This window comes from Trichinella spiralis (assembly GCF_000181795.1).
Source record: "Trichinella spiralis strain ISS 195 chromosome Unknown Scfld4, whole genome shotgun sequence".
NCBI lineage: Eukaryota > Metazoa > Nematoda > Enoplea > Trichinellida > Trichinellidae > Trichinella > Trichinella spiralis.
The window spans coordinates 6,658,095-6,674,711 of NW_003526943.1; the positions used below are offsets into that span (position 1 = coordinate 6,658,095).

The 16,617-nt window shown below is 34.2% G+C and overlaps 3 protein-coding genes across 3 annotated transcripts; 1 reads left to right on the top strand and 2 right to left on the bottom strand.

The window, feature by feature from the left end:
- Positions 1 to 4,102: 4,102 nt before the first annotated feature.
- Tsp_01639 (la protein-like protein) lies at positions 4,103 to 8,198 on the bottom strand. Its single transcript, XM_003377406.1, has 12 exons — positions 8,113 to 8,198; positions 7,214 to 7,317; positions 7,011 to 7,159; positions 6,098 to 6,164; positions 5,904 to 6,025; positions 5,765 to 5,863; positions 5,496 to 5,609; positions 5,239 to 5,339; positions 5,068 to 5,164; positions 4,803 to 4,937; positions 4,299 to 4,718; positions 4,103 to 4,162 (listed from the first exon to the last, which is right to left on the bottom strand). The coding sequence occupies exons 1-12, from the start codon at positions 8,196 to 8,198 to the stop codon at positions 4,103 to 4,105; spliced, it is 1,554 nt and encodes a 517-aa protein (XP_003377454.1).
- A 46-nt stretch (positions 8,199 to 8,244) lies between these two features.
- Positions 8,245 to 10,917, bottom strand: Tsp_01638 (conserved hypothetical protein). The gene is made up of 4 exons (XM_003377407.1): positions 9,951 to 10,917; positions 8,825 to 9,003; positions 8,499 to 8,753; positions 8,245 to 8,430 (listed from the first exon to the last, which is right to left on the bottom strand). Exons 1-4 carry the CDS (start codon positions 10,915 to 10,917, stop codon positions 8,245 to 8,247), a joined length of 1,587 nt encoding a protein of 528 aa, XP_003377455.1.
- A 2,482-nt stretch (positions 10,918 to 13,399) lies between these two features.
- On the top strand, positions 13,400 to 16,365 carry Tsp_01637 (N-acetyltransferase NAT13). The gene is made up of 6 exons (XM_003377408.1): positions 13,400 to 13,543; positions 13,587 to 14,225; positions 15,619 to 15,703; positions 15,884 to 16,003; positions 16,062 to 16,128; positions 16,188 to 16,365. The coding sequence occupies exons 1-6, from the start codon at positions 13,400 to 13,402 to the stop codon at positions 16,363 to 16,365; spliced, it is 1,233 nt and encodes a 410-aa protein (XP_003377456.1).
- The last annotated feature ends 252 nt before the right edge of the window (positions 16,366 to 16,617 follow it).

Here is a 16,617-nt window from a genome sequence, read left to right on the forward strand (position 1 = left end):
GAGTGTAAATTAATTTCGCTTGTATAATGTTATACTGTTGGAAAAGATGTTGGAATACTATATTGTAAAATTTTGAATAAATGAATGTTAAAGGCGGCATAGTTACATGTTGTCTGTCCTTCAACTACTTAAACGATAATTTGTGACTTATCAAACCAACAACGGAAAAAAATTGCGCAAGCTAGTTAAGTTGTTAAACGCCGAAAATAGAAATAAGAAAAAATTGAATTTTTTTACAAATTGAATTTCTTATCTCACTGCATTACTGAACAAAAAATATCAAACGCACACAAAAAATAGTTAATCTGTGCAAAAGCATCTTCAATTTGTGCCTTTGTCGAGTCAGTACATAGAGCATTGCTTCTAAAGAGGAGTAATTTTTACAGACCGTAAAGACAGTCCCAAGATTTGACTGATATCTTCACACACCAGGATACCAGCCAATTCTATATTGCAGCAATGTTCTCCAGATTTATCACTGCCCCTTCATAGTCACCACTTGTCTGAGATACTTCACACTACCCCGCCAAAGTTGGCGTTTCAGTCCTTACGAGCACTACAGTGTCAAGCTGAAGCTGAATATGCAAATGGCCTGGAATTTCTGCAACGCTGTCTCAAAGTATGTCACCGTCTTTGTCAGGCAGTGAACCCCAGCTAGTGCGCAATTATTGAGCATGCAGAATAATGAGAATGAAAGCCAGAGCGACAGATAAAAGACTAATTTATGCTGAAGACTTGAGGATAATTAGCAATGACCATATTTTGGGAGAACACATGCGGTGAGTATTGGGGCACAACTTTATGGAGGAAACTTCAACAGTAAACCAACTTTTGTTGGCTTTCTATTGTTAAGAAAAATAATTTTAAAATACAATAGATCAGCAAATTTATAAGCGCCGATTTTTAATCTAAATGTTCCACATTTCCTTATCATTGAAATACAAATATTGCAACTGCAGTGTTCCATCAACCCAGTGTCCGTTTACTTTGGAAATTGAGAAAAAGTTTTGCACAATTCGTAAAACTAGATAAACAAATGTTTCTTTATTTATAAATAAAATTGCACATTTTTATTTATATATTTAAATAAAGCCAAGAATAGAACGCAAAAAACACTAGTCAAAAAACTTCGTAAAGATGAAAAAAATCGATTTCAAGCAGAATGATTGTATAGAACGGTCACGCACGCTAAAATTAGAAAAGTATTTCGATGCTAACATTTATTAGTTGCCACATCTGCTTTTAGCTGACAACAGCAGCTGCGGATAATTTGTCAATTGTCTGTTTCCGTTTATACTAAAATCGCCTTAATCCACTGATCCGTTACGACAAACGTGAACAATTTCCTACAAACGGAAACGCACCATATGCACATAACATTTGAAATTGTAAGTAAACAAGTAATTTATTTGATGAGAGGAACAACTGTTTGGTTGACATCATTTTAAATATTATTTATGCAGTCGGGTAGAAAAATGTAAATTTCTTTGAAGATGCCAACGGAAAGGACGCTATGCTTGCACCAAACAGAAAAACTGTTAAAGCTTCTTCATTTCACAAGGCAGTCGAAATGACATCCTTGGAAATCCACAGCATTGGTGCGCCAATTGTGTACAATCCACTTCCGTCTGTCCACATGTGTACAATGTTCCGCATGAAGAAAAGATAATTGGCGTAACAACCAATATTGCATATCAATTAAACGATCCGTTTGCTCTAATTTCCGGATGTTATTAGTAAATGGTTAGCCTGTAAAGAAGCAAATAAAAATAAATAGTAGCTCACGTGTTAACATTGACAGGCTGCTGCTACCCTTATACATCTTAAAATTACATTAACTGTTGGTGGAGATACAGCCTAAGACGCGTGCTCTCCAATCTCCAATTAGCCTAAAATTCACCGATACGAAGTGTTGGAATCGTACTGTAGTTGCAGTAATCCCATGACGGTGGAACTAAATTCACTGTATCCACAGGGTATGAGTGCAATGAATTGGTGTAGGAGATGGATTTCTAAGCATTGCAGCAGAGTCACTGTCCATATTTTAGATATCTGGTAGTGTGATGCATATTTGTAATTTGGCGCTTTAATGATAATAAAATAATTGTGAAATTCATAAAACAAGAGTATATTAAAACCTGAATAAAATGCTCAATCAGTGCATCAAGCATACCATGCAACAAATTGAGCATGTTGCGCAGTTAGCGGATTTGTTTCATATTTTTCATCTTTAACGGATGTTATTCATATAAATAAATAACAATTAACGTTTTGTTCAAAACATGATTTTTGTGCTTCGATAACCAAAGCAAACAATGAGTTTGCAGTTATTTCCGGATGTTATTACTAAACGTTAACTGCTGAAGAAGCAATTTGAAATAATCATTCACTTGTCAACATTGGAACATTTCTCTTATATATTTGTAAAAGAACATTAGCCATGGGTACAGATACGGCCGAATGCACGTCATCTGATACCGGTTGAATTAGTAACATGAGCACCGACGTGAAGTGTTCGTTCCAGAGTTTCTATTGTGCCCAAAGAGTATGGGTGCAATAACATCCCTACATCGGGATGTAAAACCCGGAAACAACATCTTTTTGATTTCACAAAGCTCTCAACGTGTTTTATGCTTGTAAATTGGCTCTTTGAAGAACATAAAATAATTTTGAAGTCCACGAAACAAATTGTAATTTTAAACTTGAATAAAATGCATAAGCAATAATGCACCAAGCATACAATGCAACAAATTGAACAAGTTGCGCAATTAACGCGGACTGTTTTTATATTTTTTATCTTTAACAGATATGATTAATAAATAATTAATAATATGGAAGTAACTGAAAATAATTATCGACTTGTCAACATTGGAACCTTTCATTTATGTATTTGTAAAGAATATTAGCCGTGGGTACAGATACGGCCGAATGCACGTCATCTGATACCGGTTGAATTAGTAACATGAGCACCGACGTGAAGTGTTCGTTCCAGAGTTTCTATTGTGCCCAAAGAGTATGGGTGCAATAACATCCCTACATCGGGATGTAAAACCCGGAAACAACATCTTTTTGATTTCACAAAGCTCTCAACGTGTTTTATGCTTGTAAATTGGCTCTTTGAAGAACATAAAATAATTTTGAAGTCCACGAAACAAATTGTAATTTTAAACTTGAATAAAATGCATAAGCAATAATGCACCAAGCATACAATGCAACAAATTGAACAAGTTGCGCAATTAACGCGGACTGTTTTTATATTTTTTATCTTTAACAGATATGATTAATATAATTAAATTTCCCTATTTTTACTCATGCTAGAAAACTAAAAGAAAACTTGTTTTATTGTCGTAAGCATGATTTTTGCGTTTCAGTAAGCAACATGTATCGATCAGTTTGCTGCATTTTGTAAATGTTGCTATGAAATTGTTAGCTGCTGATGGAAGGAGTTAAAAATGAAATGTCCGTTATTAACTCTAGAGTATTATCGATACTGATAAGGAGCAAAATAATGGAAAAATGATTACAGCATCAGCCGCAAAAGAACCTTTTCAATTTGCATCCTGTAATATACTAATGTTATGGTATTTTAAAAATTCCAACAGCTATACATCAGCGATATACAATACGTGATTTTAATAATACTGATAATAACACAACAGCTGTAAATACATTGCAGTGAAATAACAAACATGGCTGACTAAATAGAACATGTTGGCGTCTTCTTCTTTTTCTTCATTTTCATCCATATATAATAAATATTGGAAAAAGAAATTTTTTTTAGCGAAACAGTTGTATTGAAAAGATGTTTCCATTCGTAGTGAACAGTGAAAATGAACAATGACTACAAAAGACAAAATCCGTCGCCAACTGTCACATCTACAGAGCACTTTTGAAAACAAAACACACTGATTAATCGAAGTAATAAATCACTGTTTTGCATTTTTTAAAACCAAAAAAAATTAAAATATCTATTATACAGATAAAATGTTCTAAACTGATATCATTTCTATTAAAAATTTTACTGTTCAATAATAATGATGATACTTGATGAATATTGATAACTCCAACTGATGATGTGCAAGATGAAGCTAGTATATGGTCATCATCTATCTGTACACTCAAGCTGACATGGCGTTGGTTTCGGCTGCGGCAACTTCAGCGCCTTTTTAAAAAATTACATATTACATGAATAATATATTTTCACAAACAAATGATGGAAGTTTTATAAATAAATTAAATAATGCAATGAATAAACATTCATTCACTTTCACTCATGTTGGTTAATTTTTACCTTCAACCTCAACACTGGATTCTTCTATATCCATGGAATCTTTCTCCGCAGTAACATTCACTTCCATACTGGTGTTGGTTTCCTCCATCGAGTCATTCTCTTGACCATCAGCAACGGCATCAACGTCAACTACCATTTCATTTCCTTTGTTTTCTTCTTCTTCTTGGATACGATGATCTTGGTGATCGTTTGTCTTCGAATTCTGCTTACGTCTGCCTCGCCTTTTAGTGCCGCCATCTGTATCCGCACGAGCTTTCTTTCCCTCTATCGCCTGCATCACGCCCGACCAATAATCATCCTCCTCGGCGTCGGTCAACAGACGCAATCCCAATGGATTTTCTTCCAGCATAAACTGGTCACCTTCGCTTTGAATTTTCGTAAGAACTTCTTGCGCTGCATTTTCATCCCCTTGAAAACGAACTTTCGCCTGCAGAAACCACAACAGAGTATAGCATGAAAAAATAATGCAAACATGCAGAATGAGCAGAAGAACTTTTTTATCCAAGCATACTTTCGTATCGCCTCTGCCAAATTCAATCCATTCTATTGGTTGATAGTTCGAAAACAGAGCGTGCAACTGATGACGATTCACTCTTGATGGAATATTATCCACATGCAAAACGACACCTTTACGTCGAGTAACTTTCTAAATCAAAAAAAAGATATAGCGATATATAAAGTTCAGTTGCAAAATAATAAAACACGGAAAAAAGGACAACAAGATCAAATTTAAAAAGGTGGAGAATGAAAAAAAATGTAAATGCAACGGTAAGTACATTTTCTTTGCGCTTTCTGGAATTTTTCACTGGAGTACTTTCCGTGGATTCCACTTTGGCTGTCGCTTCGGCTTCATCTTGCTTTTTCTTCACTGCCCTAAAGATGAAAAAAAACAACAGATAAAGAGAAAAAGCCTTTCATTAAAAGCATCTAACTAAATAAACCATTACAATTGATGTAAAGTCAACTTGCATTCTTCATACGAAAGACCTTCTCGAGTTAGAAATGATTTCATCTCTTCTACATCACTGAAAATGACAAACACGGTTCCCTAAAACAACATTTCACATAAATCAAATGCTATATAGTGGTTAAAATTTAAATAAATAAAATAGACAATTTCGTTCAACATTTCGTCTAAATGAAAGAAATATCCAGTATTATTAATTAATTAATTAATTCAGTTTTTGAATTGACACTGTTTTACCGTGAAGCTTCGTGATTGGTCCTTCTTGTAAATCATGCGAATCGATTCAATTTTTCCCAAAGGATGAAAAAATTCTTCCAATTTATCCAAAGTTACATTTAGTGGAAATTTTTTCTGAAAATAAATCACAGACACATTACAAATAATGCCAATGCGCACTTACAAAAAATATTCATAAATTTATAACTGAATTTTTCCATGAAGATTGAAATTAAAGAATAAAAAATTAGATTAATAATTTTCTAGCTATTGTACACAACACAACTCACAACAACTGCGGTGCGTTCAGCGCGTGAAGCAATAAATGCATCCCAGTCTGGTACTGGAAAAGACAATTTGCGTCGAATATTCAATTGGTCATCGGTCATCTAGAAAAGCTAAATCAAATTTAAAGTTCGCATCGAATACGGTTACTTTGCTAACTTCCAAAAAGTCGGATTCAGCTTCTTTCAAGGCAGCTACAACAACTGCAACATCATTTGTAAGAGCTTTAATGCGATTAAATGTCATAAACGTTTCCAAAGGAATCCCTTAACATTCAACAATGTAAAAGGGAAATCTTCAATTTATCCGTCTCTTTAATGAAATTAAATACTTACAACCTGAATCTTTTTCCATTTCTGCACGCAAAAATTTGTCAGTGCAAAGATTATCATTGCAGAAATAATACTGAAAAATAATTTATCAGTAAGAAGTAATTTGCATTGTACATCGAGTTGGCAAAACAGAACAAGTACATTTCATTTTCACCTCACTCTAACATATTTATTTGTTCTATTATTTAATCGAATTTAAAGAACAGTTCATACTTTATAAACTATACCAATACAAGTGATTTATAATTAAATTTTAATTCATAGTTTCAATAGTTGTTTCTAATTTATTAATCACTACGCGGTTAAATGTGGAAAGTGAATTAGCATTAATTTTGAACATAAAACAACCTTTTAGAATAAGCAAAATTCTACTGATCTGCATTAAAAAAATTTTTTTGCCGTTAAATATTTGAAATTAAGAATTTCATCATCATCATATTAAAAACTGTTTAAAGTAGCCCGTGATTAGAGATAACATTGTCAAGCATAATAGCATTCAAATTAAAATTCTAATTTATTGCATGACTGCATCACAACTATTACCTTAAGCATCATCAATAGCAACAAATAAATATTTAAACGCAAACAAACTATACAATTTATTAGAAACTGCAAGTAAATATTTTGATTTACACCGCTTAACTCAGCGAATAAACAGAATATAACTACACAAACTTAATTAAAATAAAAAAAAAGTTTAACCATTTATTTAAAACAAAACAAGTAAAAACTATACAAAAGTTATTAATCGGGATTCTTAATTAAAAAGTAGTGAAACCTCGCAGTTCTAAAGATTTTACGTTTTAAAAGACAACACATATTACATTAACACTTAAAAAACTTGATTAAAACTTGTTTTGCAGCATTCGTGAAACATACACAATGAGCTGCTTGAATCAATCACAAATGACAAATGTACCTCCATTTGTTTGCGGATTTTCGCTTTAACAATTTCAATTGGCAGCTCTTGCTTAATTTCATCCTTTGCCTGATTTCCAGCCAAACCATTTTCTTCTGACTTTTCATCATGCACTGCATTGTTTGCAGGTGCTGGATCAGCAGCATCTTCTGCAATCAAATCAACTTAAAAAATCTGCAAGCAAATTTAGCAACATCAATTACCGGAAACACTCAAATTAGCTTTCTCAGCATCTTGTTCAGTAACTTCGCTAGTCATTTCGTTAGATATGATGTCGGTCATGGCTAACTGCACAAAGCTGTTCAATCTGAAACAAATAAACAAAAATTCAGACAAACACACTTTGCACGATGAATCATGCCCACTTGCTTAAATGGTAAAAATGGGTTTTATGCTACAAAAACAACTCTTAATAAATTCAAATTCCTCATGAATTAATTTCAGAATACACGTAATTAAATCATACGCATGCAAATTTTATATCAACAATTTCTACAATAGGTGATCATTATTATCGTCAGTTCATCATCATTTACGACATTATCATAATCATAAGCTCATATTGTAAATGCATATTTTATACTGTGTGAAAAATTCAAGAACTAAAATAATTTATATGGTTATTAAAATTGAAAAAAAAGTTTATTATTTTACATATTGTTTTGTTTTATAGAAATTAAATATATTTTTCAATAAATAAAATTGGTATACTGTAGAAACACTGTATTAATAAAAATGCAGGTATTACACACATTGAAAATATTGTCCTGGTACTCAAATACCGATCTTTTTGCATGGTCAGTTTTTCTTTAGCTTAGCAAGGAAATTTTATTGCTTAGTTTTCACAAAACAGTTGATTTTTATTGAAAAAATTTATTCTATTATTTCATTTACAAGTAAATAGTAAATAAATAATTGACAACATGAAATTTATATGCTAAATAAAGGATGCACAAATGGTTGTCGAAACGAATGGACTGAAAAAAAGGCTACAGTTATTCAACTGAATTTAGTTAGTAAATTCAGCAAGTGTAGATGAAAAAAGTTTTTTATTCAAAAAAAGCAAAATGTTTTTTGAAAATAGCATAATTGCAAAATATACGTAATGAATGCAGCAACGTGTGTTGTGGGCAATGTTGAAAAGGAAAATTGTAGCAATTTGCACAATTTCGTTGCCAACATCACCATCTATGATGATGACGATCGATGGTTTTGAAAAGTTGAAATAAATTTTTCAACTTCTGCTGCTGAACCACAACGCCGTTGGGACATTTTGACAGCCTGAATATTTTTCAAGCAATTCTTGTTCGCTGTAAGCTGAATTACTTTGACAAGGTGCTCCGGCGAGTGTTTTTCCTCGATCCGCTTCGGAACCTTGGAATATTTGGGGACTTGAATTCTGAACAAAGCTCTTCACCAGCTAAATAAATAAAGAAGTGTTTATTTTTAAAATGATGAGTGATAAAAAACAACAACAAAATATCTCACGTGAAAAGAGTCTGTAAAACAGTCGGGAAGTTGATTTTTTCTCAACCACAACTTTGTAAATTCACTTCCCACCGAAAATTGTTCCGCATCACTACTAGAGACCGCTATGACATTTTTGTGCTTTGACGATTTGTTCAACAATTCGATCACCTGACCACTGAAAGAGTGGTCGAGAATAAGGTGAACTTGATTAGCATGGCAATTTGCCAAATCGTCCAACAAATCATGCATGCTGTACCATTCGCCAGGATTTCCCTGCAAAAAAAAAATATATATATACAGCAAAATAAATAATTTGTCGACAAATAATTAATTATTTCTTTTACCGAGCCGTCGTGATTGAAATCGCCCAAAATAAGACTTGGACTTGCGTGCAAAGCAGCAGGACCGTGAATCATCACCAGCAGAACATCGACGCAATTGGATGATTTGCACAAATTTTGGATATGACCTCTGATCGCTGACCAATCGTGCAACATGTTCGCATTTTTTAATGAAAAATCATCTAAAAAATATTAATTAATCAAATGAAAAGATTATTGATCGATATGAAAAGCTTGAAAGATGAAAAGAAACAAACAATATATATATATATATATATATATATATATATATATATATATATATATATATATATAGATAAGAGAGAGGTTGATAGTTTCAAAATTTATAAAAGCATATTTTATTTTAAAAGTTGTCGGCTGCTTCTTTTAATAATTATTACGAAAAGTGTCATCAGGAAAAGCTCGTGACGGGTTGTCAAAATTAGTGTCATTTAAAATTAGCTATAAGCGACCCTGGCCTTTTGGTCATAAAATGCTCACCGCAGCGAGGGCAATCATTCGCAACGACCGACCGTTGACCATTATACGGCGGCGCCCAAGTAGCAGTAGCAGTAGTGTGTCGGCAATTTGTCTTCCCCAAAGCACAGTTTCCCCTCAGCGCAGATCAAAAGGAGCCGCCACGGGCGGCATGCTTTGATCTCAAACGGGGCCGCTGTTCTTCATTGCTCAATAACTGCCGACAGCAAAACAGAAAACAACAGACGACTACGACTGCTACTACTACTACTAATACTTTTCCGATGCTTTTTATTTTTACAATTCACTACTACTTTGTTGTAAGCTTATTGCCGAAAAAATTTTGGTCAACTTTTTGAACTTGCCGCCTATTTATATTTTTTTATTATTTTTTATTAAAAATGAGTTTTTATTTATTTTCAACATCTTAGACACACGTTTGCAGCGTCATAATTAATTGAAACATTTAGCAGAAAAGAATTCCATTCATAAACATTCTCTCTCTCCCTGTCTTATATATATATATATATATATATATATATATATATATATATATATATATATATATATATATTGGTTTTCAAATTATTATTATAATCTAAGGTAAGAACGCATTCATTTTAAAATTGTAATTTCAAATAAAATCACTAACCTGGTATTGCACTGACATGGTACGGATGGTAGTAATGGGTATGCGTGGGCATGAATCCGTGGTGTTTCAAAAAATTGCCCGTCTGGTGAAGCAAGTACAGATCATCCTCCTGTGTGGTCAGTTCACTCCAGCCGCCGTGCAATATCACAGCCCGGTCGCAGACTTCGAACAGACGGCACGGTGCAGCCGCTTGGGGTGTACTGTCCGATTTGTCTGCCGGCATTTGAAATGCCCACTCTTGTCCAACTTGCAATTCCTCGTGATACCAGTGACCACGACTCTGCTTGTGACGCATTTTGATGCTGGTCAGTTCGTCTGGACACGACGCGAAGCCGGCAATTTCCTTGCAATGAACCAGTTGGCTGTTGCGTGATTCGCGGCTTTTTCCGTTGATCAGAAATGCGGTTGGCAAAATGTCCATGGCGCACAGAAACGACGCCTCCTGCGAACAACCACGCCAAGGGTAACGCCCCTTGCATGAACGTTTTCTCGCGGCGCGTAGACAATCTCCATGGCCGCTTATGTAATGTCCGAAATTCTGTTCACACATTTCAGCGTTGGTGTAGTCGATGAAATAGATCAACAACAAATGACCATAAGACGCTTCGGGGAAAGGGTCCAAAACCAGCAGACCGTCGTGAGTCCAATCAAAATGTTGAGTAATACTGAAGGCGACCAGGGTTGAAGATGAGCTCGAAACTGTGGCGAACAATTTTTCGCCTCGGTTGGTCACTTCAGCAACGTAAACTCGCACGTCGGCCGACTGTTGACGTCTCATCTGCTCGCATTGGTCGACCAACAACGGCAACGACGAACAGTTGAAATTATACATCAATTCCAAAGCTTTTTCCGCCCAAATCTGGTGACGCTGGTGTGAAGCGTTGATTCTGCCCGGCCTGGGCGTGGCCGTCGTTTTGCCCAAGTACCAAATTGCTGCGACGGTGAACAGCAGAAGTTGCATCTTCATCACGCGACGTATAAATATTTCCATATGAATAATAATGATGATGATGATAATGATGGAGGTGATGGTGAAAATGAAAATGACAAACAAGCAATTTCAACCGAACAGCACACCGGCAATGTCGGTGTTTTCTGGAGACCGAAATGAACAAATGATGACGATAATTTTCCTTATGCTTTTCCTCAAAGACAATGAAGCAAATTCAAATGAGTGAAATTCAAAATCATCAACACACAAGCACACAAACACGCACACAAATAGCAACAGAGCTACCAAACAGCCGATTGACAATTTGACGACCCGAGTTGGAAATGAAAAAGCAACTCGACGTCGACATCAGAAAAGCAGAGGATGCGCCAACGCCTGAATGGCCCGAGACTGGCCAATAAACGTGGCCTTTTGACGACCAATAAAACACCAAGCGGCAGCTTTGATCTCATGATCAGATATTTGCAATTTGCCGCCGTTTGGCGCCTAACGCGTTGACCTGCTTGCTGTTCTCTTTTTCTGTTGTTCCGCTTGGGACTTTTTTTGACCAGCTCAAGTTTCGCGCCTTGTCAAAATCGGTCGCTTGTTCAAACGGTCAACGGCTATATTTGAAACGATTTTCCCGCCTTACTAATGCCAACAAAACAATACCGAACACAAATATGCCAGAAAATTGCTGTAATAATACGTTCCGATTGTTATGTATTTGTGGACATGAAGATTTTGTGTCAGATAGTAGAAGTGAAATCGAATAAATCCCCCCCCTTTTTTTGCGCAATCTGACTAATTGCTGTCAATTTTGCTTGACCAGAGGTCACTTGAGCATTAGCTGCTTTTTTCCGTGGAATACAATGCGGAAAAGCTTAAATGGTCATTGAAAAGTTCAGACGGGAAATTCATCATTAACCACGAGGGTGTGTTTTTTCCTTCAGATAAGCGTTGTGATAACAATGCTTTGTTCGCATGATAATGTATAGAAGGAAATTCCATTATGCCACGCACGCTCATTGTCACTTTCTTTTCCGAAATATTCCAAAGAAAAGTAAACAAAAAATGCATATACATATATTCAAAGGAAAATAATTATTACTGTATTGTTTGATGAAAACTATTCCTTTTTTCTTCAAACAAATTATTGCAACTTTTAAAATGTTATTCACGTTCATCTTTAGTTCTTGAAATTTTAATCAATGTCATTTTTATTGTAAAACATTCCCATTGTAAAATAGAAATCCATATTTCAATTTTTAAATTTTGCAAAAATGCTATGTTTTGCTTTTTTTTAATAAAAAACATATTGCAACTTGTACATTCTTCAATGAATAAGTTGCAAAAACATGCAGTAATTGAAATTTTAATTTATTCTTTTTATTTGATATTTCTTTCAAGCATAATTGCACATTTTTCACATAATCACAACAATATATATGAGTATGTTCGAGAAAGCTCATTTGATTTTGTTTTTGCGATGATGTTCGCTAGCTACTTAAATTAATTAAATATAAGCTGCTTAACAAATGAAATATCTTTTTTCTAATTTTTGATCCAGCTATGATACTGCACACAGTACATATAATAAGCGCAGTTTTGTGCATCTTTTTTTGAAAAGTAGAATTTGTCTTTTTCATTTGTATTCTTTCCCAAATTCAATCCATCTCTTTTCTTAGTCAGTGTTAAAAATATCCCATTTAACATTTCGCGTTGCAAGCTCGTTTGGCTGCTTATTAAAATCTTACTTAAACAAAAATCAAATTCAATTTTTCTAGTTGCAAATTTTCAAAAACTCTTCACAGTTTTGAACATTCATGAAGTATATTTTTGATCAAAATTTTCTGTTATTGAAATTTTAAAAAATATTTTCCGTTCAAAATTACATTGAATTAAATTGCAAAATTTGGAAAAAAACATCATTAACTTAAAGCAGATCATAAAGTTAAAACGTGTCATTTTTTATAAAATAATACCCATTACAAATAATTTTTAAATGAAAGTTAAAATATTTTTTAAAAATTTCAAATGGAGAAATCTGCTTTAAGAATCTTCATTATTCACTGTTTTATGTGAAACTTCATATTTAAAAAATTAACTTTTATGACATTTAGTAATTATCGTAACTCAAGTTTTTCATTTAAAAAAAGCTATTGCACCACATATATGTATATATGTTTGTTTGTATCTTCTATGATTGTAATTTGCATTATACTACTACTGTTATTTGGAATGGATTGAAAGAAATAACCGTTTATTGTTTTCATATATAACTGAATCGCTGGAAAAGACGAAGGGGAAGATGTATGAGAGGACAGCGAAAAATTTAAAATTTATGGCATGGAAAAATGATTAAGCTTAAACACATGATGAGGATAATAACTGAAACCAGTTTTTTTGCATTGTAGAACTAGGCAAACATTTATTCAATTAAGCATTGCCTGTCTGCTTACCAATGACGCATTGTTTCATAGTAGCAAAAATGGCCTTTTAATTCATTACAACAGTAATGCCAAGCAATCAGCGCAGTGCAGAAAAAGATACAATAAAAATATTTATACAATTTATTTGGACAATCACCTCGGAAACATTAACAAACAGTACCCAGGAGAAGTTAATTTTTTTCAAAGTTCACAGATTTAATTTAACAAGTGTATGTCATGGACGTCAAACATCTGAAAAGATCAGATTCATAGAAAAACAACAATAAGAAAAAAACCAAAGAAAAAGCAGTATGGAATGTTCTGACGACTGAAAAGGCGCAATTTATACCCTCCAAAGTGTGGCAGAGGTCTGCTTCCGTCCCCATCGCAATCGTACCTTTTGAAGAGGTCGATGGCGCGGCACTCTTGTTCTGCCATCCATCGAATGTAGCGTCGACGCCAATCTTCAAACGAAAAACCGCTGAGGCGCTTCATTTCAATAGTGTAATGGACCCGATCATTAAGTATGTTCTTATAAGAAATGCAGCTCAACCAATTTTCCGCCAGATGTCCATTAGCTGCTCCGTTCTAGCGTTCACGAGGAGTGCAGTGTGCTCCTTCTCCGAGGTGCTGGGTAGAAGGATGTTACGACGTTGCGACCGCGACGAGCGTCTCAGTTGCGAGCAATTCCGAGACGCAATACTTTATTCTCGTTTCAAGACCAGCAAAGCCGAGATGGATCTGGTGGTCAAGGCAATTGACCACAACCAAGACGGCTTTGTTGATCTAGCCGAATTTTTGCACGCCCTGAGAGTTGACTCTGAAATGTTAACGGACGATAAGAAGATCGCCCAAGAAACTGAAAAGCAACTGAACTTGTGCAGTTGCAAAGAGAAGTATCCTGTTGAGGAAGTTCGTCCTGGACGCTGTTACAGATTGTAATTGGTACGAATTTATCGTTCTACTTTAATGGTTCGTGTCGGTGGTGGATGGCAAACATTTCAAGAGCAAAAACGACCCTTGTAGAGCCAAAGGTAGAACGGGTCTTGAATTGTAAGAACAGTTCATTCCATCTGAAGATGGATCGCAAGCGGTTTGGCTGTTTCGAAGGAAAAATGTCAAACCGGAAAAAGTCGGCAAACTGAGCAGCAGCACTTCTTACGGCCCGGTAACCAAGATTCGTGAAAAAACCGAACGAAGCATACCAATGTGTTCAACCGATGCTGTTGCTAGCGGTGCGTCATCATTAGTAACCGACAGTGTTTGTAAAACATCGCCGACTGAGGCTTCTACCGCTCATGACGCCGGTGACCACACGCCACAAGTAATCTAACCACCAAATGCTGACACCGGTACGTCGTCTCAGAGACCGCCTGAAGAAGTAAATGCTGCTGAGACGTCGAAACGACCGAAAAACACCACCAGCAGCAGCATATGCGGCATTACTGCAACAGAAATCGTCGTCGTCTCATCGAGCAAAGAGTACTACTACCGGGTGCGGTAGGTAAAATGTAGGTCAGGACGCTCAAGTACAATTGCATTCTGTAGTTGTCCGTATATCTCTATGTTTTATTAAATTATTATTCACTTGTTTTTAATTTTTAATTTCAATTTTGTTATATTTTTGGAATATTCGCAGTGTATGAAATAATTCTATTATAATAAAATAGATAAAATGAAAATGGTAGTTTCACTGTAAATTTTTCAATTTATTGTAAATTAACAATTAAATTTAGCATATGTTTTGAATATTTATTTTATATTTATATGTCGGAATTATATTTCCACCACTTCTTGTGATTATAAAGTGTTATTTGCACTTGACTGCTTGTAATTATACTGTACTTTTGTTGATAATTTTAGTTTCAAATTTTCGTTACATGTTGGCAACAGTATTATGCATTTTAAATATGTTACTTAATTTTTAATATTTATAAACAAATTTTTCCTTCACTTTTTATGAATCTAATAGATTTTAATTTCTATTTGATTAATTTAGATGATTAACAATTCTGCTCACGAAACTTCAACGGATAAGCAACGTCCATCTGTAGTCCATGCATCTCGCCCAAAGTATGATCAGTTGTTTTTTTAAATATTGGATGCAATTTTACGTGACAAGAATATTTTTATATATTTTATTTTTTTATGTTTTAATTTTTAATAAATTGAAATATTTGTTATTGTTTTGTTAATACTAGATTTTGATTTGTATTCAACAATTTAAAGTAATTAATTTATAAATTATTTTAGTGTACGAATGCAGCTTGGTGATATCACCCCACACAACATAAAATTACTCAAGCGAATTAATGGTATTGTTTTTCCTGTAAATTATAATGCTCGTTTTTACGAGGACGTTTTATCTACTACTAACATTGCAAAATTTGGTGAGTAATATCTATTTGTATATTTCGTTATCGGTAAAAATGTAATGATAGCTCAAGTAACGAGTTTAAATTTATTATGTTTTCATATTAAGTAATATAATGATTATGTCATGACAGTTATGAAATACATATCCGTGCATTTTTGGTTAAATGTTTATTAAAGTTATTAACGTTTTTTAGCATATTTCAATGATATTGTCGTTGGAGCAATGTGCTGCAGAATTCTTCTCGTAAATAATGAAAAGAAATTGTACATAATGACTTTGGGTTGTCTTCCCAATTATAGACGATTTGGCCTCGGTATTTGTTCATTAATTTGTAATTTATGACAGAATCTGTTATCGTTTTCTTTCTTTAGGTACAATGATGTTAGAACACGTTTTTGACTATTGTCGGAAAAATAGTTCAATATCAGGCATATTTTTGTAAGTTATAAATTTATATTAAGCTAAATTGGAGAAGTAATTTTCCAACGAATTTCCAGACATGTCCAGGTGAATAACGATGTCGCCCTTGAGTTTTATCGAAAATTTGGATTTGAAGTGCATTCGGTTGTTGAAAATTACTACAAACGTATTACCCCGGCTGATGCTTTTTTGCTGGTCAAGCGGCTTGATGGAGTTCGACGTAACGACAACGTGAAAGAAGTGCAACTTGTCTGAATTGTTTTTATTCTTAAATTGCTGTATTTTTCTTTTTTAATATTTTTTGCTAAGAGCCCGTAGCACATGGTTTGTTTTTCCATCACAGCAAACTGAAGCAGTACTAAAAGTAAAACACAATGTTTATTAAAATGAACCAAGAAGTTATTTTTGATGAAAAAATAAATGTTAAAAAAACAGTGCCACTTCTGCATGATCTGATTAAACGGACGGAATGTTTTTTATTGATCATCTTTTCTTTCAGTAAATTTC

Excerpts from the sequence above, each read along its gene's own strand:
- Tsp_01639 (XM_003377406.1), bottom strand. The coding sequence starts at position 8,198 with ATGGTGATGTTGGCAACGAAATTGTGCAAATTGCTACAATTTTCCTTT. Across the intron at positions 6,026-6,097 it reads AGAAATGGAAAAAGATTCAG|GGATTCCTTTGGAAACGTTT; the intron begins GTTGTAAGTATT and ends TTGAATGTTAAG. Across the intron at positions 5,165-5,238 it reads AAGTTGACTTTACATCAATT|GGCAGTGAAGAAAAAGCAAG; the intron begins GTAATGGTTTAT and ends TTTCATCTTTAG.
- Tsp_01638 (XM_003377407.1), bottom strand. The coding sequence starts at position 10,917 with ATGAAGATGCAACTTCTGCTGTTCACCGTCGCAGCAATTTGGTACTTG. Across the intron at positions 8,754-8,824 it reads ATTTCAATCACGACGGCTCG|GGAAATCCTGGCGAATGGTA; the intron begins GTAAAAGAAATA and ends TTTTTTTTGCAG. Across the intron at positions 8,431-8,498 it reads GTTTTACAGACTCTTTTCAC|CTGGTGAAGAGCTTTGTTCA; the intron begins GTGAGATATTTT and ends TTATTTATTTAG.
- Tsp_01637 (XM_003377408.1), top strand. The coding sequence starts at position 13,400 with ATGCCAAGCAATCAGCGCAGTGCAGAAAAAGATACAATAAAAATATTT. Across the intron at positions 14,226-15,618 it reads AGAAGTATCCTGTTGAGGAA|CGAATTAATGGTATTGTTTT; the intron begins GTTCGTCCTGGA and ends AAATTACTCAAG. Across the intron at positions 16,129-16,187 it reads TCAATATCAGGCATATTTTT|ACATGTCCAGGTGAATAACG; the intron begins GTAAGTTATAAA and ends ACGAATTTCCAG.